The sequence below is a fragment of the Thunnus maccoyii genome, chromosome 10 (genome assembly GCF_910596095.1).
Source record: "Thunnus maccoyii chromosome 10, fThuMac1.1, whole genome shotgun sequence".
Taxonomy (NCBI): Eukaryota; Metazoa; Chordata; class Actinopteri; order Scombriformes; family Scombridae; genus Thunnus; species Thunnus maccoyii.
Genome location: NC_056542.1, coordinates 9,244,956 through 9,268,638, shown reverse-complemented (window position 1 = coordinate 9,268,638; position 23,683 = coordinate 9,244,956). Strand labels below are relative to the sequence as shown.

Here is a 23,683-nt window from a genome sequence, read left to right as displayed (position 1 = left end):
TTTGAGAGAATGAAGTGATCTAAAAACAATATATATGAAGCAAGTATATTGATCTGACAGAGTCACACGTGTGTTTTTACCGCCAAGTTTTTCAAAATGTGCACACTGATCATAACATTCATTTGTGTCTGTAATTGTTCAAAAGGGTTTCAAGTTTCAAGTGTGATTGTTTATCTAGAAGAAGAAAGTAGTTCTGAGTGTTTCCCACAAAACCTCCATGCCAGTGAACAACTATTTTCACTCTCATGATTTGGTTGTAATGAAAGCCTAAATGAGAGGTCATCTTCTCAAATTATTTTGCATATACCTTTGAATAAAGGAAAGGCACTGCAGGTTGTTTTAGAGTTTAAAGTAGGAGGTACATATCAATCATGTCAGGAACTGAAAAATTATAAATGTGAGTGGAGGAGGAGGGAAAACACTGACTTGTGTTCTTGTCTACCTGACGTCTGGTCCTTTATCTTTAGATTTTTACACATTAAGGATCTGTATCAGGTCGGATGGGAGGAGGCTGAAATCAGAGTCATATGTTTCACATGTGACAGCTTTGGTGTTGATATCTGAGAGGTTGTTTTGCAGTGTGTGTGTGTGTGTGTGTGTGTGTGTGTGTTTGACTTCAGACTTTCAGATACAAATTAAGCCTTTTTCTTTCTACACTGACAGGATGAATATTTTACATCCCATCAGTACATGCTCAGCATTTTCCTTGCAGTTTCAAACCTCAAATTTATCTGCTTTCTTGTTTAAATGCCGGTCTATATGTAGAAAAATGAAAAGTTTGATTTTGTATGATCAGCTGTTTGGAGGTAAAGGGGAAAATGAACTCCACCTCTAGTCCACACATCCAACTAAAACAAGATAAAGTCGCTTAACTCTTTTCATGATTTGTGAACTTGTGGTGGTCAACAGCATCGTACACAAAGTCAGATTCAGGAGCAGTAGGGCTCATGATACGTCTAAATCCAAAGCAATCAACAAATTTTTAAGAACGCTGCTTAAAGTCCTGAAGTTTTTGTTTATTGGCAGCAATTAAAAATCTGACTACAATTACTCGAATAATGTTGCCAGATAAGTGAGTTTTAAGTTACACCAGAATAGATACATGAGAATGTATCATATCAAGACAATTTATTCAAAAACAAATGCTTAAATAAAAACACACAATGTACAAAATGCATAGTCAATGTTATATTTGTATAGAATAAAAAAGATGAAATAAAAGGTGAATATAAGACCTTTGGATATAAACTGTTTGACAGTCTGGAGGCAGGAATGGAAAACACCTTCTCTGCTCTGTATGTGCAGACTTCTGCAGGTTAAAAGTAAACTGCAAAGTTAAAACCTAAACTGTCATTTACATTTGAATTTTAAATATATCACGCTTGGCTTGGAGCTTTGTCTTGTGAAGTTCAGCTGCTAGGACTTACAGTTAGTGAAAAATAAAACTGTGCTCTATTTTCTTCTATATTTCATTATAAAAACAAAGAAAGATATCAGCCTGTTGCTTGTAAAATTCAAGTAAAAGTTACTGACTATAAAATACATTTGAAATGTGCCTCAACTGTTGAGGCCTGGAGGTTGAATTGTGTCTGAGGAGTTCAGAGAGATAACTGGTGCCAGTCCATGTAATGCAACTAAAAACCTTAAAACCAGTTCTGCATTTGACAGACTTGTAAGGAAACACTAGTTGGTGCCAGTGAGGAGTCTTTGCTGCTACACTGCCAGCCAAACCAGGTCCTCGCTTCCTGATAACGATCAATCATAGAAGTTAAGAGTGTTTTCTACAAACTCTCTTAAATTTTACATCCCAAGCAATAAAGAGCAAGTGCACACCATTAAGAGCTTCTTAGCATCAGCTCTGTGGTGATGAAGACGATGCTGAATACATTTTTAACTTTTAAACTTAAATATTTAACTGTATGTAAGTAGTGCTATATGTTGAAAATAAACACATTACAAAGTGTAAATGTTGTAAACTACACAAATAAATGTTTTATACTGGAAAGTGTTCAGTATGAAACATTTAAAGAAGTACTAAAAAGAAGCAGTGGAGGTTCCTGTTTCCTCAGTATCATGAATATGTGTCATTCTGTCATAAAACATACACACCATAAATAGAAAGAAGAGAGAAGATATAGAACCTGAAAATATACCATCAGAGAAGAAAGAGATATATATGTGATGCAAGAAGAGGGAGAGGATGATGATGACAAAACTGGCAGATCAATTGTTGAATTAAATTTTGTGTGTTAATATTGGTTTAGTTTTTTTTCTAATTTAAACATCAACATCATTCATTTGATATCAAAGGTCACTTAAGAAGGAACTTTGAACTGTGATCATGAAAAAAGTATAGACTTAAAAATGTATGATGACAATGAAAACGTATATAAAACAGTTTTCGGTTTCTTCGGCATGTACACACTCAGAATTCAGACGCTCAAATAAAATGGCAGAGTGTAAATATAGTGTGTTATGTTGTAAAAAGAGTCACTTCAGACACAGACTGTCTTATTTCAGTTTGCCTAAAAATACCTAAGCTATACCAAATTTTACATCCGAAATTACACAAATTGTATCATTTTGTAACTTGATATATAATGTATTTGCTCCCTTTCAATTCTTCTTTTTCTTTAGATAAAATGTTTGAGCAACTTTATTTAACAGTACTTTTTCATTTGACAAGTTCATTTGATTTTTTCATTCACAGAATGAAGAAAGCCAAATTTAAATATCAGCACTTTGATGAAAATTTTCCATAAATGTAGGTTATTTGGTTGTTCTGTTAATGTGTAATAATATCAGGTTCAGGTAGCCAGTGTCTATGTTTGGTCAAAAAAGCTAATCTCACCATGTCACAGTTTTTAAGACTCTTTCCTCTTGAGATCATCGACAAGATATGGCTCCTTCCCCTCAAGGAGTTTGTAGAAGATGTCTTTGCCTTCATCTCCACTTGCTTTCAGGGGACCACTGTAGAGTTCCCTCATCTTCTCCTCAGTGGTTGAGATTTTCCTGATTGTATCATAATATCCTTGTTGGATTACACCTTTGTTCAGGAGATTATCTAAAATTGGGCCTATATTGCTCACTCTCTTGATCAGATCACACTGGTGTTTGTCCACAAAGTGCTTTCCTGAGGGCAGGGGGGTTAAAAATGACCCGTTGATTTAGATTAATATCTGGTGACATCAGTTTCTGGAAGAACTGCTGAATAAACACGTTAATTAATTTACATTCAAACTGGAGGTCTTCATGATCCAAAACAGACCAGTGGAAAACTTGACCCGGTCTCTCGGTTCCTGAGAACTGAGTGGACCCGTGAAGGCCTCTAACTCAACAAACACCACAAAGACATGTTGAGATTTAATGGTTAATCCAGTCGTTATAGTCCCTTTCATCATTTTCTTAAAAAAATGCACATGCTCATGTGCGTTTACATGCACACTAGGATCCTGGTTTTGATCATATTCAGGATATGACGTTTTCATAGAACATGAGAAACCTGGTTACTCATATCCCTGTTTACATGATTCCAACAGTATCCAGGTTTCTGATTATCTGTGTCCAGTTGTGTCTTGACTCCTGAACATCTCAGCCACTCATTTCTCTTCCAACAGAACATGTTCAGAAACCTGAATAAGGTGTTTACATGCCACACTATCCTTTTATTGGAGTACTCCAGGTCGCATATCCAGGTTTCTCAAAACAGCGATAAGGCCAGATTTCTGAAAACAGAATATGTTGTGTACATGCGCAACATATAACCCTAATGTGCATATAGACATAGTCAGTGTGTAACAGCAGTTAGGTTATCTAACTAATGCATTTTAAAATTGTTTAAATTTATCAATTGGCAATTTGGCAAAGTGAGAATTGTTTGGAGCATATTCATCATTGTCAGGAATGGTTGGTTTCTGTGGGTGTTTTGACATATTTTGCCTTTTTTTCTGAATTCTGTGTACCTGCTGTGAAGCCAAACAGACAACAGTGCTCCGTGAGTGTATACGGGCCCACTTCCATTCTTTCCCGGCCAGATCATCTATTTCGTTTCTGCCTTAGAGTTCCAGCCATTTTCTCTTCCTGCCTCTTGGACTCCTCCTCCTGCAGCCTGATCACCTTTTGGATAACTTTGCCTCATCTCCGCCTGCCTGGTTTAACTCTTGGTTGTGTTTAAACTTTTTATTTTACATACCTGGTCACAGTCGAGCTTTTGGATTTTTCCTGAGTCTTTACATCACCTCTGAGTTATAGTCATTCAAATGTATCGTGTTGTAGCACCGCATAGAAGTGAAATTCCACAACATTTTGTAGGATCACTCAAAAAACTTCAGTTTAGATTTGGTTGTAATTGCACAATGCATTCTGGAGTAATGTATGTTTATATCAAATAAACCACAAGAGCATGGCAAATTAAAAAAAAAAAACAAAACAATTAATTAAAAAATTGAATATTAAACAGGTTAAAGAACTGTCTCAGTAATGTTTCTGTCAAGCCAACTTTGGTTTTTCAGTGATATGACCTGCAGTATGTCCCAGACATAGCTCCTCCTCAGCTGCTTAATCATCATGTTTGTCAGTATGCATTATTTTTATTTTATTTTTATTTAACCTTTATATAACCAGGTAGGTCCCACTGAGGTTAGGTTGAAGCTCATTTTCTAATGCAAGCTTGAGCTGAAAGTTTCTGTCTGGATTTTTAACGAACACTTTGAAGAAATTTGGGTTTCTACTTTCATATCTGAGCTTTAGTTTCTGTGAAAGAAATATAAAGAGAAAGGGAGGGAAGTTAGACTTTGTGCCAGCGTGCACCAGATTTTTTCCCCTTCTTTTTCACATTTTCAAATGAGGTTGAGAAAACTGTGGTGAAATTCTCATAAATCAAAGACATCTACAGACAAGGACAAAAAAAAAAAAAGATAAATATATATATTTTATCCTCCTACCAAAGCTTGGTAAGATTTTACACTCAAATGAAGGATCATTACCAGCACACTAACATGCATGTAAACACAATCAGTGTTTACCAGCGTTTAGGTTATCTAACTAATACATTCTAACTAATGTGCCCGGATGGTTATTGAATGGGACCTGATTGCGCTGTTGGCGTTTCCCTTATATGGAAAGTAACATACTAACAAGGGGAAGTGACATAAGTGGCCGAGACCAGCCAGGTAAAAGTGACTACGCGGGGCTAGGCAGGTAAAAGTGAGGTGAATGCGAGACTAACCCTTCTACATTTACAATGCTGCATTCAGTTTGATGTACATTTCGAGTAAAGTAGACTATGTGTAATTGAGGCGAGCAATGTGTTAAAAATGATTATTGATCTTTCTTTTACAGTATTGAACGTGTATTTGAAAGAACAAATTCATTACAAAAGGTTGAATCACAGCGCATTTGGATCTGGTTTCCAAACAGGAACATAGGATGTAATCGACTTCGTAGTACATCATAACTTTGTCAAATTATAGGAGGAAAAAAGATATGATTGCCTTGGTTTTTAGACAATCTCAGTCTAGTGCAATGAATAATACGAAGTTTAATAACAAAAACAGAAGAATAAAAGCATTTATTTTGAGAGATGAGACGTGTATACTAAAAGTTAGACAATCCACATGTTGCTATTTTTCATTTATTTAGGTGGAATCAAAGCGTAGTAATGTCGCTCCACTTTCGTTGGATGCATGCGCGGCCCCGCGGCCAGTTAGACATTTCCTGTATGTAAATTATAAACTCATCGGGGCACGTCACAGACAGCAGCAAATGGATCACAGTAAATCTCGTTCATGGACACAACAATGAAGGATTTGCCGCAATTAATTTAGAGAAAAAAAGGAAGATTTCACGTCTCAACGGCTGGAACGACAAGCTGTTTTTATAACGGTAGGTTACAATGTTTTCAAACGGTACTGCTTCTTTTTAACTTTCACTTTCATCGTCCTGCTTCCTCTGCAGAGTTGTGTTTGTGTGTGAAATTTGGTTCAATGGTACAATAAAACTTTAGTTAACACTTTGTTAATGTGAGTTGTTTGCTACTGGACAGTTGATGAAACGTGAAAGTTAAGCGAGTGTGTGTGTGTGTGTGTGTGTGTGTGTGTGTGTGTGTGTGTGTGTGTGTCAGTGTGTGTGTGTGTGTGTGTGTGTGTGTGTTGATCACTGCTTCCGAAAGCAACAGTCCACAACCTAAAGAAATTCATTTTACTATCATAGAAGACCAAAGAAATCAGAAAATATTCACATTTAAGAAGCTGAAATGAGATAATTTTAGTATTTTTTCTTTAAAAAAAACACTCAAAATGATTAATCAATTATCATAATAGTTGGCAGTAATCAATTAGTAGTTGGTTCCATAAAATGTCAGAAAATGGCAAAAAAAAAAAAAGAAAAAAAAAGTTGATCACTGTTGTGATCAATGTCTTCTTATGTCCTGAATAACAGTCCACAACCCAAAGATATTTAGTTTACTGTCCTAAAAGGACTAAAGGAACCAAAAAATCTGGAATCAGAGAATTTGGAAATTTTCTTCTCAAGAATGACTCAAAATAACTAATTGATTATCAAAATACTTGGCAACTGATCAATTAATCAACTAATCATTGCAGCTCTACAAACAAATACATCTGGAATATTTTTATGCCCTTATCAGAGATTAAAATTGAGAGATTACAGGAAATGAGTGGAAACAGAGGGGGGATGTATCTGAAAATTGTACCCGGGGTCCATTATGTTATGATACATCTGTGAGAAATGTTATTTCTCTAAAGAGAGAATGATCTATTAATTTGTGGAAATATTTTCAGGGATTGTTTTTTATTGAGCGAAACATTTGGAGATTGAGAGTATGAGTAACTGAGTAACTGTGTAGAGTAAACCTGTTATAATTTATTTTTTCTTCTTGGTGCTGTGATCATGAAAGAAATAAACATTTTGTTTAAATGCATAATGGACAACAGAGGTATGCATAAAATCTAAGAACAATATATTGTTCTGCAACATTCATTTTTTCTTAAAATGTTTTCCAGCTTCATGACCCTCAGCAGCAGCAACTGATAAAAATAGGATGGAGGAAGGTAAGTACACAGTTATTATGTACGCAGTGATCTCACTAAATGTTACTCACTGAGTTCAGATTGTCTACAACAAGCTAAACGTAAAACCAGAATCTGACAACTAATAGTTGAACTGTGGAAGGATATTTTGAACAGGTTATAAAGCGTTTTTGAAATCCACCATTTCAACACTGTATGCATTTTAGTTTGCTACACTTCATATGAAACATTCTTCATCTGTGTTCTGATATACGCTGACTATAGCCTCATAATATCTTAAATCTGTCAACGTTGTGTCATGTTTCTTTCTCTACTCAGAGCTTTTTGTGGATAAACATCGAGTCGAGCTAATCCGGAGAGTGACCAACATTGCACCAATTTTGGAAGAACTCCTCGAATGTGATATTATAAATCAAGTAAATTATGATAAAATCAGGGCTAATCATGACTCTCAGGAGACTATGAGGGCACTCCTTAGTGGCCCCTTGGAATCCAGTGGAGTTAGAGGAAAACAGATCTTCTACAAAATCCTGGAGAGAAATGAGCCACATCTTATTGATGACCTCAAGAGAATGGAGAGCGAGACTGTGATGGATGTGAAAGTCATGGATACAGTGCAAGTGAGTAAATCCTTAGTCATCTAAAGCAGTATAATGTAAGTGTGGATAGCTTAGTTTGTGCTTTCAGATAATCACTGTTTCATTTTTGAGACTCAATGGGTAAATACAATTGAGAATCTAATTAAGTGAATATAATGTACAGTATATAGTTTATAAACACAATACTTTGAATATGAGCCCAATATATCATTTGATTACACTTTTCTTGCTTTTGAAATGTTTCTGAAATCCTCACAGGAATACCCCACTGAAAATCAATATTTACTCGCCCCCTGTGGGCCTAAAATTTGGCTTTGAAAAGTTTATAGTTTGCTCCTTTTGTAGATGACAGCAGCTGTACTCAGATTCACAGAAGTTACAGTGGATTCCAATATTGATCCAGAATCACTGCAAGAAAACATCAAAACAACCACAGACACTTCTCAAACCACTCCTGCTGCATAACTCATTTATCTACTGTTCATCCATATAATCAGTATTTTCCAAACAATCATTGCTGTGCAAATAAATCACAAAGTATGTTTCTTCTGGTGGAGCTATGAGACAGTGATAGTGTAACATGGAAATAGTGTTTTTAGCTATGCTGTGGAGAAACTACAAGTGTTTGGAGCAACATTATAGATTGTTGGTGGAGAAATTAAAGGTAGATTAATTAGAGTCACAGTGTTACTCTGTTCCTTTAATGGAAAATTTAAGGGATCCTATTAAATACATGTACACATTAATGTCATTGCAAGGATCAATTCTTGGACCTCTTTAAATGAAAATCTACATCCATCCATCATATAAAACATTATTACATACATTCTATGAAACTCTACTGGAGGTCGTCAGTCATGGTATTCATGGTAGTCGAGCAAACAAACACTTCACATCCTGTCCTGCATAATACTGTATGATTTATCTTTTTCATTTTCCAGGTAGACGCAATGATGGATAAGAAGCTGCTTATTGAAATATTGAATGATTTGAGCTCTGAGGAGTTTGAGAAATTCAAGTCGCTCATTGAATTGGAGAAAGATTTCCCGCTCATCTCAAGGAGCCGACTGGATGTGGCAGACATGCAGGAAACTGTGGAGCTGATGGTGGAGACGAACAGCCGAGAGTGTGTGGAGGTGACCAAAAAGGTTTTAAAGGAGATGAACAGGACTGATCTGGTGCAGAGGTTGCCAGATATCAGCTCAAGAACTAAAGGTAAGACAAAGCAGACAAAAACATGAAAAACATTAAACTTGCACACAATGCAGTCACATGTGTCTCATAAGTTTTATAGTTTATTACGTAAAGATAAAGTACATTAGCTAGGGTACAATATTTTGTAAGTTTGGGCATAAACAGTATAAATAACAAATATATCCAAAACTATTCATCATTGTTGGAAAATCTTCAAGTAGCTCTGCACATTATTATTATTTCACTGTTAAGGAGGGTTAGTGGAATGAAACCCTTGGTATTATAACTGATGTTAAATACATTTCTAATAAGTATTTTGATATTTATTTTCTCCTCAGAGAAACATTTGGAACATCGTCCTACACTGATTCAGAGAGTGAGTAATGTCACATCAGTCTGACTTTACACAGCAGTAGATGAAGATTGACAATCATCTTCATCTTGAACATTATAATTGATGATACAAACAAATTTTCCCTCACATAAATAGTTCTCTCACAGAACTGAAGCTATTTTTACATGAGGTCTTAAGCAAGAACGTTATTCACTAATAATGTTAAGAATTTGTGTTGTGTGAGTAATGTCACATCAACCTGACCTCATGCAGTACAGCTTTAATTCAATAAGATGCAAGTTTAAAATCATATTTATCATCACATAAGTGGTGATTAATGAAACTAAACTCAGTTTCTCACAGAATTGTGAGACAAAATGCAGAAGATGAAACTGAGAAAACAGTTTCTGACTTGTGCTGCCACCTTTTTTATAGTTCATCAAGAACATGTGATGTTAAGATCAGGTGGCTCATTTCAGTGTTTGACAGCACAGTGTGTTTGCCAGAGTTACAGCCTGGAATTAAAATAAAAAACATAAACAAATTTACAGATATTAAAGAATATAAAGTAAGACAAATCATAATTACCAGATGTATCAGTAGTTCAGGTGATCTTGTAGAAAAACATATTTAAAACATCCAAATGTCTAAAATAATGACATTGATACTGTAGAAATAAATCTTTAAGTTTCCCATGGAAGAAATAACATATTTTCTCTTTGAACATACTCTTTGAATTTTCCAGGTAGCAACAAAGACGGCTGTGAGAGAGCTGCTTTTAAAAACACTGAATGATTTGAGTGATCAGGAGCTAAAGACACTTACGTGGCTCCTGCAGTTCGTTTACTTCAAGAAGGGCCTTCCATTCATCTCATGGATCATACTCGGCCTGGCAGACAGGACAGAAGTTGTGGATCTGGTGGTGGAGAGGTGTGGCCAACAGTCTGTGGAGGTGATCAGGGAAGTTTTCGTGGAAATGAAGAGGACTGATCTGGTGCAGAGGCTGTCAGAGACTATCTCAGGACTCAAAGGTGAGATAAAGAAGATAACTGTCATGTCACATTAATTTATAATAATTAATAAATCTGCAGGAGTACAAAATATTAGATAAAGCAATGGAGCAACAACATATAGTCCACCATGACAGCAGAAATATAGATTTTAATCAACACCTCCCTGACACAATCTCAACAAAAACAATATAAGTTTCACAAAGTTAGTTGGTATTTCATTTCATATTTGAAGTGGTTAATTGAACTAATTCAATTTACTTGTACATACAAAAAATTAAGACAAAGATCACTTCAGAGGGAAATGTTAGAGCTCATTATTACCAGTCTTGTGTTGTATATGGTCAGATAGGAACTTGGCTAATGTTGTCTACATCATTTCACTTGAATATGTTGTGTTGTATTTTTGTATAGCTACGATTTGACTTGGCTCCACTATGGACACTCATTCTCATTCATCCCCTCTGTGATTTCTGTAACCAAGGCCTCCTCCTGTCTTCCATCCACACACCTGTAATCCATCTGTGTCATGTGACGTGTACAGTGTCTGTGTATTTTATTTTAACACCCTGACTGAGTGTTTTCTCAAACTTTATTGGTCTCAGCCATGAAGTGTTAAAGGCTTTTTATTATACTGGGGAGTCAGAGTATTATACTGAGGACAAGTACACATAAAGGTTACACACAATGTTTTTATTATGTAATCACAATTTTCATTAAATGTGTTTCAGCTGCAGGATCATCAGTTGAAGTGTTTGGTGTAAAAACCACAGAGGGAGGTAGGTACCATAAGACATTTGAAACACTAATAATAAAATTACAAATATTATTCCTTTAACTAGGAGTAAAGATGACAGATTTGAATCCTTTCCTCAAAGCTCTGTAGTTATTTTAATCTACATTTCATTATGTGAAGCTTTAACACTGAGTTTAATAACAAATGTGACGTCATGTTAATAAGTGTTCAACAGGTGAAAGTGGTAATTGATTTTTAGGATGTTACTATTGAGCAAATTTTCTGTTCCTTCTGCGATTAATCCTTAATATTAGAATTAATTTAAGACAAGATAGTCTGATAGTGTCTGATTATATCACCTGATGGTAAACCAGGCATTCATGAGTCTCGTTTTATTTCCTTCTCTTCAGAGAAACACTCTGTGGATGAACAGTGGCCTGCACTGATCCAGAGAGTGAGTAATGTCACATCTGTCTGACTTTACAGATACAACTTTCATTCAACAGATGCAGGAAAAAAATATGTTCACCATTATAAATGATGATACAAATCAAATTCCTGATTTTCACCAGCTGGTTCTCTCAGAACTGAAGCTACATTCAGGTTGCATCATGTACACATGAGGTCTGAAGCAAGAATGTTGTTAACTAATGATATTAAAAATTAGTGTTACCTCTACCACTGGTGGAATGTAAACTGTATATATCCACATTTATAAAAAGACACACACTAATGAGATGTAAACAGAAAAATCTGTAATCATCCCAGCTGAGAGATTGTACATTTACCCAATGAACATTTTCTTTGTATTTACCAGGTAGAAACAATGACGTCTGTTATAGGGCTGCTTTTGGAAACACTGGCTGGTTTGAGTAACAGGGAGCTCAAGGACTTCAAGAAATTACTCCTGAGACAAAGTTACCTCTATAAACCCTACTTAGAGATCTCATGGATGCTGCCCACGATGACAGACATGCAGGACACAGTGTTTATTATGGTTCAGACCTTTGGCCAACAGTCTGTGAAGAAGACCAAGGACATTTTAAATAAGATGAACAAGAGAGATATGGTGCAGAGGCTGTCAGACAGCAGCTCAGGACCCAAAAGTAAGACAATAAAGACAAAAACATATTCAAATCATAAAACTGGAACAAAACATGTGTCGCATAAGTTTATAAGCTATGATATAAGGTGTTTTTCTTCATACTTATAAATATTATTATTTGTAATGTAGAGAGATGAAGACAATATCAGCTGGTGTACAAAATATATTTTATTGCTAATATGAAATATGAAAAGATATTGTGGGACAGGGAGAGAATATCAGTGATGAATTATATGTATCACATATATTATATGTATATTTTTTACTGTTGAGGAGGCTTCAGTTTTATTTTGTGTTGAACCCTTTGTATTCTAATATTTTAAAGAACAATATAGCCTGATGTTGATCACTTTCTTTTATTTCTTTCCTTCCTCCTCAGAAAAATACTCTGTGGATGAACACTTGTCTGCACTGATCCACAAAGTGAGCAATGTCACATCAACCTGACCTCATGCAGTACAGCTTTAATTCAATAAGATGCAAGTTTAAAATCATATTTATCATCACATTAGTGGTGATTAATGAAACTAAACTCAGTTTCTCACAGAATTGTGAGACAAAATGCAGAAGATGAAACTGAGAAAACAGTTCCTGACTTGTGCTGCCACCTTTTTCACAGTTCATCAAGAACATGTGATGTTAAGATCAGGTGGCTCATTTCAGTTTTTGACAGCACAGTGTGTTTGCCAGAGTTACAGCCTGGAATTAAAATTAAAAAAAAACTCAAGTTTACAGATATTAAAGAATATAAAACAAGACAAATCATAATTACCACATGTATCAGTAGTTCAGGTGATCTTGTAGAAAAAACATTTCTTAAAACATCCAAATGTCTAAAATAATTACATTGATACTGTAGATGCAAAGAGATAAATCTTTAATATTCCCAGTGGAGAAATAACATATTTTCTCTTTGAACATACTCTTTGAATTTTCCAGGTAGCAACAATGGGGGCTGTGAGAGAGCTGCTTTTAGAAACACTGAATGATTTGAGTGATCGGGAGCTAATGACACTTAAGTGGCTCCTGCAGTTCACTCACTTCAAGAAGGGCCTTCCATGCATCCCATGGATCCAACTGGAGCCAGCAGACAGGACAGAAGTTGTGGATCTGGTGGTGGAGAGGTGTGGCCAACAGTCTGTGGAGGTGATCAGGGAGGTTTTCATGGAAATGAAGAGGACTGATCTGGTGCAGAGGCTGTCAGAGACCAGCTCAGGACCCAAAGGTGAGATAAATAAGACAACTGTCATGTCACATTAATTTATAATAATTAATAAATCTGCAGGAGTACAAAATATTAGATAAAGCAATGGAGCAACAACATATAGTCCACCATGACAGCAGAAATATAGATTTAAATCAACACCTCCCTGACACAATCTCAACAAAAACAATATAAGTTTCACAAAGTTAGTTGGTAATAATAATAATAATAATAATAATAATAATAATAATAATAATAATAATAAACTTTATTTATAGAGCACCTTTCATGACATAAAATGCAGCTCAAAGTGCTTTACAAGAGAAATATACATACATACATGCCTACACACAGACACACACACACAGACACACATACACACACACACATATATATATATACACATATATACATATATATACATATATATACATGTATATATATTTATGTATATACACATACACACATACGCATACATATATACATTAAAAACGGGGGATACATAAAAAATATAAAATCATAGATGTAAAACAAAATCAATTAAAAGCAAGATCATAGAAGTAGGTTTTGAGCTGCTTCTTAAAACTGCCAATTGAGGTTGCTTGTCTAATATGAGGAGGGAGCTTGTTCCAAATCCTCGGTGCATCACTACTGAAGGCAGTATCACCATACCTCTTGTTGTTTGTCAGTAGCACCCTCAGCAGACCGGCATCATGCGATCTGAGGGAATGATTTGGAGCATACTCCAATAGGCAATCTGACAGGTAGGAAGGTGCTAGCCCATTCAGAGCTTTAAAAACAAGTAAAAGAATTTTAAAGTCTATCCTTAACATTACTGGGAGCCAGTGCAAAGATGCTAAAACAGGAATAATGTGACTCTTTTACTGGTTTTGGTTAGAATTCTTGCTGCTGAGTTTTGGACGAGTTCTTGTTTTTTTTTTTTTTTTGGCAAACCAGTATAACATGCGTTGCAATAATCTAAGTGTCAGAGTACAAAGGCATGAATCAGTTTCTTAGCATCCTCTAGGGAGAGGTAGGGTCTGACTTCTCTGGTACTTCATTTCATTTTTGAAGTGGTTAAATGAACTAATTCAATTTACTTGTACATACAAAATTATAAGACAAAGATCACTTCAGAGGGAAATGTTAGAGCTCATTATAACCAGTCTTATGTTGTATATGGTCAGATAGGAACTTGGCTAATGTTGTCTACATCATTTCACTTGAATATGTTGTAACCAAGGCCTCCTGTCTTCCATCCACACACCTGTAATCCATCTGTGTCATGTGATGTGTGCAGTGTCTGTGTATTTTATTTTAACACCCTGACTGAGTGTTTTCTCAAACCACATTGGTCTCAGTCATGAAGTGTTAAAGGCTTTTTATTATACTTGGGAGTCAGAGTATTATACTGAGGACAAGTACACATAAAGGTTACACACAATGTTTTTATTATGTAATTACAATGTTCATTAAATGTGTTTCAGCTGCAGGATCATCAGTTGAAGCATCTGGTGTAAAAACCACAGAGGGAGGTAGGTACCATAAGACATTTGAAACACTAATAACAAAATTACAAATATTATTTGAATCCTTTCCTCAAAGCTCTGTAGTTATTTTAATCTACATTTCATTATGTGAAGCTTTAACACTGAGTTTAATAACAAATGTGACGTCATGTTGATAAGTGTTCATCAGGTGAAACTGGAAATTGATTTTTAGGATGTTACTATTGAGCAGATTTTCCTCTCCTTTTGCAATTAATCCTTAATATTAGATTTATTTTAAAAGCAAAATAGTCTGATAGTGTCTGATTATATCGCCTGATGGTAAACCAGGCATTCATGAGTCTTGTTTTATTTTCTTCTCTTCAGGGAAACACTCTGTGGATGAACAGTGGCCTGCACTGATCCAGAAAGTGAGTAATGTCACATCTGTCTGACTTTACAGATACAACTTTCATTCAACAGATGCAGGAAAAAAACATGTTCAACATTATAAATGATGATACAAACAAATTCCTGATTTTCACCAGCTGGTTCTCTCAGAACTGAAGCTATATTCAGGTTGCATCATGTACACGTGAGGACTGAAGCAAGAATGTTAACTAATAATGTTAAAAATCAGTGTTACCTCTACCACTGGTGAAATGTAAACTGTATATATCCACATTTATAAAAAGACACACACTAATGAGATGTAAACAGAAAAATCTGTAATCATCCCAGCTGAGAGATTGTACATTTGCCCAATGAACATTTTCTTTGTATTTACCAGGTAGAAACAATGACGTCTGTTATAGAGCTGCTTTTGGAAACACTGGCTGGTTTGAGTAAAAGGAAGCTCAAGAACTTCAAGCAAGTCCTCCAGGATCACTTGAGGCTCACAAGACAGCATTTTGACATCAATTGGAGGCTGCTGAAGATAACAGACATGCAGGACATAGTGTTAATTATTGTGCAGGAGTACGGCCAACAGTCTGTGGAGATGATGAAGAAGGTTTTAAAGGACATGAACAGGCCTGGTCTGGTGCAGAGGCTGTCAGACTGCAGCTCAGGACCCAAAAGTAAGACGAGGAAGATAAAAAAATGTTTCAATATTGTGGGACAAGGGGAAACATATAAGTGATAATGTCTGCATCAATGTTGAGGTTTAAGTATCATTTTGTAAATAATTTGTAAAAACAAAGCGTTTCTAGTTGGTTGTTCAATCAATCACTCATTTGTCATTTTTTATTTCTTTTCTCCTCAGAGAAACATTATGTGGATGAACAGCTCTCTACACGGATCCAGAAAGTGAGCAATGTCACATCTGACTCAATACAACACAGCTTTTATTCAATAGTTGAAGGTTGAGAATGATCCTCATCTTGAACATTTTAAATACTGATACAACCCAAACTCATGATTTAAGCTGAATATTTTTCACTGAAGCTGTATTCAAGCTGCAGTTTTATCAATCAGTAATGTTTCATATCTTTAACACTGAGGATTAGATGAGGAAATGTCAACATGTATATTTTTCCTGAGTTTCTTCTTCCGCTTTGACAGTGATCTCACAGATAAACATATAACACCCACATCTACACTAACATTCATGAGATGCAATTGGAAAACTATTTTATTATCCATTTTTCTAATGGATTAAATATACTGTATGTCTCATTAATGTTTTGATTATTCCAGGTAGCAACAATGGCAGCTGTTAAAGAGATGCTTTTGGAAACCCTGAATGATTTGAGTTATCAGGAGTTAAAGAAATTCAAAGAGGTCCTGCAGTTGACTGTCTTCCAGGAGGACCTCCCAGACATCTCACTGATGTTGAGTTACACAGCAGACAGAGAAGCCATAGTGGATCTGATGTTACAGAACTGTGGTCAACAGTCTGTGAATCTGATGAAGAAGATTTTCAAGAAAATAAACAGATCTGATCTGGTTCAGAGGCTATCAAACAGATCTGATCTGGTTCAGAGGCTATCAGACACCAGCTCAAGACCCAAAGGTAAAACAAAGAAGACAAAAACTGTCACATTACACAATCACATGTGTCTAATGAATATATCTAATAATTTATTTTAAAAACGTACAGTAAATCTGCTTGAGTGCAAACTTCATTTAATCACCAATGTAAAGTGTGAGAAAAGTAGTAGGCAGGGGGCAACAAATCATTAATTTAATCAACACTTCTCTGACATCTGACATCTGGTAGGAATCTAACTTTAGAGAGCTAGGCTATCTTCTACTTTGAGTAGAAGTTAGTTAGTCTAGCTTGCTAGCTTACACTTTCTGAGTGGAAAACAAATTTAACAGCTCACAAATGTTAAATAATGTAAAGTGACAGAAGTCTTCAGTTGCTAATGTTACATAACCAAGGCTATGTGGTATCATCGTTATCAGACTACGACTTTCTCCAGTCAGTAGCACAGAAGGGAAGTTAACATTGCAGCTCTCAGCTGTCAGTCAGCCACTCCTAGAGCCTGAAACTCAGATGCTAATTTCACAAATGTTTCCGAAGACGGTTTTATCCTCTTAGAGAAATGAAAATGATACACAATAGCTGCAGTATCATTATGGATTATGTTTCCTTCCAAACAAAGTGAGGAGAATTCCAGTTACAGTTTGACTTTAAGGGGAGGCAAAATATTAGGTACAATTGACAGTATAATAAATTGCATCAATGCTACATGCTTGGACCCAAAAAATGACCATGGAATTGAATGAACACCTCTCTGACACACTGAATATTATAATTTGACAACACTGTGAATCCTATTTGACATCAAATAATTGTGAGGTAATCATCTTTACATAAAGACGGTCATATTTGTTGCAGGACTTTTATATTGGATTCTATTAGATTTCAAAGGTTTTAATGATATGATATCCAACCTCTCTTCTCTCTGTATGATTATTGTTTATGATGTCAGAAGCAGCAGAGGAGATTTTAGTGTTATTGCAACTAAATCTGACTAAAACTGATTATAGTCTGATGTTTAATCGGTCTTGAGTCATTTTCTATTTTCTTTCTCCCCAGAGAAGCAGAGGTCTTCACTGCCCCAGAAAGTGAGTAATGTCACATCAGACACACTTTACACAACACAGCTTTCATCAAATAGCTGCTGGTTGAAAATGATCCTCATCTTGACCACTTTAAATAATGATACAAACCAATGGTATCATTTCATCAGATGGTGCTCACTGAACTGAGGCAGGATTCTGATTGAGATTTTGAGCTGAAATATTATATCCACCAATAATGTTATAATAAAATCTGTGCTATCTCTACCACTGAGGATGACAACAGGACAACTAAATGTTTAGGACGTGTATGTTTTTCCAGACTTTCTTATTCAACTCTGATGGTAAATAGGTGGAAAGAGTTTTTAAAGCAGAAATATCACAGCTGCTGTTGAAGCAATAAGAACATGTGATCAGGTGGCTCAATCCTACTTTTGGCAGCACAGTGTCAGAAAGAGTTGGAGACATGCAATAAATCACAATTACTAATAACCAGTTTATAGAAATAAATGAAATGAATCACACTGTGCTCACACTTTGTCTTTATAAAATCACTGTAGATTAATCACAGTATTACTTTGTGTAATATATTAATATTAGTTGTTACAATACTCACATGATTTAAATGTTTACATTGATGCAAAGACATCAGTGTTTTATCATTACAGTGGAAATATTACATAAATGCCCTCTGATCACTTTTAATCCATCAGGATGTTACGATGACACCAGTTAAGGAGAAACTTTTGGAAACACTGGAAGAATTACGTTTTGGGGAATTCTTGCAATTCAAAGACATCCTGCAGAAACTTCAAATGAAAGAATTCCCAAGAATCCCAAGAGTCCGAATAGAGATGGCACAGAACAAAGTTGACTTAGTGGAGCTGATGGTTGAGATCTGTGGTCAACAGTCTGTGGAGGTGACCAGGGAGGTTTTAAAGAAGATGAACAGGACGGATCTGGTACAGAGGTTGTCAGACACCAGCTCAGGATCCAAAGGTAAGTTTTGCGAAAACAAAACCCCAATACAATTCCAATATCAAACCTTTGATATGCAGAGTAGGGTCTTATTCTACTTTGAACATTGAACATTGAACATTTTACATTTCTTGTAATCTGGCAAAAAATATGTAATTAATCATCATTAAGTTCCTGTTACACCATCATTAAGATGTAAAATATTTGCATTACCTGGTTTTTGGTACCTGGCTTGGTGCAATGACAACATAAGACAGGACACTGATGGTTGGATGGATTTACTAACACCTGTGAAAATAATTATAATGATTATAATGTTGGGGGTGTTTTTGCGAAAAAAGATCTAATTATGCAAACTAATCTCTGCGTTATTTGTGAGAACAATTTAGTTGTTAGCATTAAGCTTGTCTTACACCATCATTAAGTTGTTGGTTTTTGGTACCTGGCTTGGTACCACAACAGCATAATACAGGACATTGACTATATAGCATGACGGCAACATTAACACCCATTACTTTACATGTTTGATGTTGGCTACTATCCAGTTGTTTATTTTAATATATGTACATGCAAAACAAATTAAGTTATATTATTGTTCCTGTATTTTCATTGTATAATCTTTCCCTCTCATGAGGAATGATTACTACAACAGCTACATGTAGCTAGCCTGTACATTGTACATAGCAGAAGTTCTGTGAAGTGCTGCCACTTTTCCGCAACTTAGACTTTTCTCAGCAGTAAGTCCTGCATAACATATTGCTCTCATACTGGAGCAGCGCCATGTAGTGAAGTCAAGTCAAGTCAATTTTATTTGTATAGACCAATACCACAAACAACAACCTTTTAACAGGGAATAAATTGAAGAAACCTCAGGAAGAGTGACAGAGGATGGATCCCTCTCCCAGGATTGACAGACACACAATAGATGTGTGTGCACAGAATATATGGGAGTATAGCACATAGTGCTAAAGCAGCAGAGCATCTGGAAGGTTACCATATGATTCCATTTATAAATATATAATAATTTAAAACATTTTCCGATGTGTTTTAACAAGGTCCTTCAGGAAGCTTGGAGCTTGGGGCTCATGGAGGCATTATGGTAATCTCTTTTATTATTCAATTTGCTCTTTTGTTTATTTGTAAATTGAACAATTCCATTTATTTACAAAAGTGATGGTGAATGAGTCCAATTTCACTAAATGTATAATTTTGCCTCATGTGGTTAATATTAGTCACATGATTTAAATGTGTACATTGATGCAAAGACATCAGTGTTTTATCATTACAGTGGAAATATTATATAAATGCCCTCTGATCACTTTGAATCCGTCAGGACGAAACAATGACACGAGTTAAGGAGAAGCTTTTGGAAACACTGGAAGAATTATGTCTTGGGGAGATCGAGCAGGTCAAGTGGTGGCTGCAGAACCTACAAATGAAAGATCTCCCAAGAATCCCAGGAGTCCGAATAGAGAGGGCAGACAGCACAGTTGATTTAGTGGATCTGATGGTGGAGATTTGTGGTCAACAGGCTGTGGAGGTGATCGGGGAGGTTTTAATGAAGATGAACAGGATGGATCTGGTGCAGATTTTGTTAGACACCAGCTCAGGATCCAAAGGTAAGTTGTGTGAAAAAAAACAAACACTTACACCATCATTAAGTTGTTGGTTTTCGGTATCTGGTTTGGTACCACAACAGCACGATACAGGACATTGACTATATAGCATGACGGCAACATCAACACTCATTACTTTACATGTTTGATGTTGGCTACATGTAGCTAGCCTGTACGTTGTACATAACAGAAGTCCTGTGAAGTGCTGCTACTCTAACATATTGTTCTCATACTGGAGGAGTGTTATGTAGCACATAGTGCTAAAGCAGCAAAGCATTTGTTAGTTAAAATATGATTTTATATATAAACATTATATTAACACAACATTTTCCATTGTGTTTTAACAAGGGCCTTCAAGAAGCTTGGAGTTTGAGGCTCATGGAAGCATTATGGTAATCCCTTTCTTTCAATATTTTTTTTTATTTGTTCATTTGTATGATGTTGAAAAAGATTAAACAGGAACAATTCCACTTACAGTATTTACAAAAGTGATTGTCCTCCTGTGCAGGAGTCCAGTGACTGGACTAAACTTGAACCTGAAGTGAACAGTACAGATGCAGATGAGGCTCCAACTTACAGGTAAAAATAACATCTTCAATATTGTGTCACAACAAACTGGAACTATGGCAAACATTTCAGCTAGGTTCTTTACTGGTTAACCTACTGGTTAAGTTTACATTTACTCCATTACACTTAAAATTATTTTGCAAATATGCACAAACTCATTTGTTTCTTTTTCTTTCAGCCTACAGTCTGAAGCAGGAAAGTTTGAATGCAGTGTCTCTGACCTGCGATGGGTCTGTGAAGAAAAGGTCAGCTTTAAGTACCAGTTCTGGTCTTGGGAAGAACACATGGAGAGAATGGAAAGCTTACAATACATGCCTGCAGGTCCTCTACTTGACATCACAGTCATTGCTGGGAAGTTAAATGAAGTGTACCTGCCACACTGGATCTGCACAGGTAAGTGGACATGAAGAAATAAGTAAACATGTATTTAAATGTATTGTGATACAATCCCTTTCTCCACACTAAATATATGTGCTTGTATTTTGTGCAGATGACTCTACAATATTAGACAAGTTTGCAGTCCTACACATAGATGCTTGTGGAGATTTTGTTGAGGACGTGTCTGAGGTCACATCATCCCATGTCAAGTTATCCGAACCAGTTTTCTCTCCAAGAGCGGTTCTGATGAAAATTGGCTTTCCGGTGAAAATAAAGTGCAACGTGTTAATATACTATAAACCAAACACAACGTTCCTCCAGCTACATGTGTATCTGATCCCACATGATCCTGCTCTAAAACAGGTTATTTAATATCTTACTATCACAAATGTATAATATAATCAGATTAAAAAACCTACAACTGAGTATTAGGGCCAGTGGTGGAAAAAAAGTGAAATTGTGAGAATAGAGTTGTGAAGTGGGAGGAGTCGCTGGTCACAGAAGGTTTTTTTCCCCTTTCTGTATTCCCATTTAAAAATCTTCTTAAAACGATATCCAAAAATATGACTTACCATTGAAACATACATGTGTGATCAATAACAAAGTTCACATTTACACTTGTTATTTTTATGCACATTTTATTGAAGATAAGCCACTTAAAACATGAGACAGCGAAGTGGACACATTTCCTTATTTTAAGATGATGGACCAAGTGATTCTCGTCAGATTTCTTTCAGCTGGTTGGAGACAAAGAGATCTCACTGACAAACTGAAACTTTTCAAATTAAGCCCACTGCTCACTGCATGTCAATGTGCAGCAGCCTTCAATCCTTTTCCGACACCATACATTGAGATTTGATCTCTGCTCTCTTTGGCACAGCTGTCTGGACAAAACCAAGTGCTCAATGTGCTTCAGCAGCTGCTTCATAAGATTATACAATTCAGAAATAATGCAGTTGGTTTATTGTATTTTGACTGCGGGTGTGATACACTAAGTATTTCCTTCACTGATGAAATATACTGTAACTTAATTTTTAATGAAGGCTGCTCTCGCCTGTTTACTCATTAAACCACAATTCTACAGCAGCGTATTTGGTTATTCTCAAAATATATATTATTTTCATAACATCATCTTTTCCTCAATATCTTGTCTATTCTGGAAACCTCACATTTCATTTTTTCCCAACAGTGCTCCTAATACTCTATTGTAAAAACCGTATTGCTTATTCATGTACTTTAAAACACAAATGACAATGTTTGCTACTGTAACCTTGAAGCAGCTTTGTGCTTACAGTATATTGCTTTTTTTTCCAGACAGTGGACAAAACAGAATTCTCAGATGGATACACAGTAATCCGGAAGCCACGTCCAGACAAGTATCTGAAAATGCAACAAGGATTCGTTCTCACTGCAGACATCGACACAGCTAAAATTTCCCCTCCGGTATACTTTGTACTGTCTCTCAGTAATTACATGTCAGTCAGCCAACTCATGTGGAGTACATTATTATTTAAATGCAGAACATGTACAGCATTAATGTTTGGCGTCTAGGCTCTGATCTTGTGACTCCCCACAAGAAAACATTGATGTCACACAGCAAGGAGTTGGGAGCAACAGTACTAACTTCCCTCCTAGACTCAGAGCCTACAGGTGGATGCTGGGGTGGAGGTCAAGCTTTTGAAACTCTATAGGCCTACAAATGGCAGCAAGCAAGCATAGCTTGTATGACCAGTGTGGCAGCAGGATGCAGCTAAATGTGAGCAGAGTACTGACGACTTAAGTACACCGCCAAGGTTATAAGGGTATGTTGGATATATGTCACAGTGAGGGGAGTATGGCTTGTGAGTGGAGCAGCCACTTGAGTTGGGCTGCCTGAACTAGCTCACAGACCTCGCTTCAGTTATGTAGTGAATTGTGGTTCAGACGTATTGTATGAAAAGATAAAATAGGATCAAAGCCATTGCATTTCACATTGAGGTGTGCAAATGGTGTGGTCACACCTGGTTTTGCACATTTTAACAATATTTTATTTCAAGTTGATTTATTGTATTTGTGTTATTATTAGATTTTTTAGATGTGACTGATGGTGAAATTGCAGCATTTTGCTGCAGGGATTTTGACACTTTCGTAGTTCTTTTAGCCATGTTGGAAATATTGTAACTGTCAGAAATTTAAAACATTTTCAACTCAGAATTGCAATCAGGTAGCTGATGTGAACGTCTTTTCCAACTTGGCTGTAATTAAACACTGAACAATATGATGTGAATACAACATAAGACACAAGGAAAATATGCAAGTGAGAAACATGGATACAATTAAGGGAATTGGCATTTAGACTCCTTTAATTGTAAATAGATGCATCATTGTTTGTATTGGCAACTTGTGCAAAGAGACAT

General features: G+C 35.9%; 1 protein-coding gene across 1 annotated transcript in view; it reads left to right on the top strand.

The window, feature by feature from the left end:
• The window catches only part of LOC121905492, a 344,732-nt gene that overhangs the window by 88,116 nt on the left and 232,933 nt on the right, over positions 1-23,683 (top strand). The window contains exons 18-23 of the mRNA XM_042423738.1: positions 9,922-10,207; positions 10,918-10,965; positions 11,333-11,376; positions 11,740-12,028; positions 12,407-12,450; positions 12,967-13,252. Of these exons, the coding sequence (XP_042279672.1) occupies positions 9,922-10,207; positions 10,918-10,965; positions 11,333-11,376; positions 11,740-12,028; positions 12,407-12,450; positions 12,967-13,252 (997 nt within the window). The remainder of the gene's footprint in view (positions 1-9,921; positions 10,208-10,917; positions 10,966-11,332; positions 11,377-11,739; positions 12,029-12,406; positions 12,451-12,966; positions 13,253-23,683) is intronic.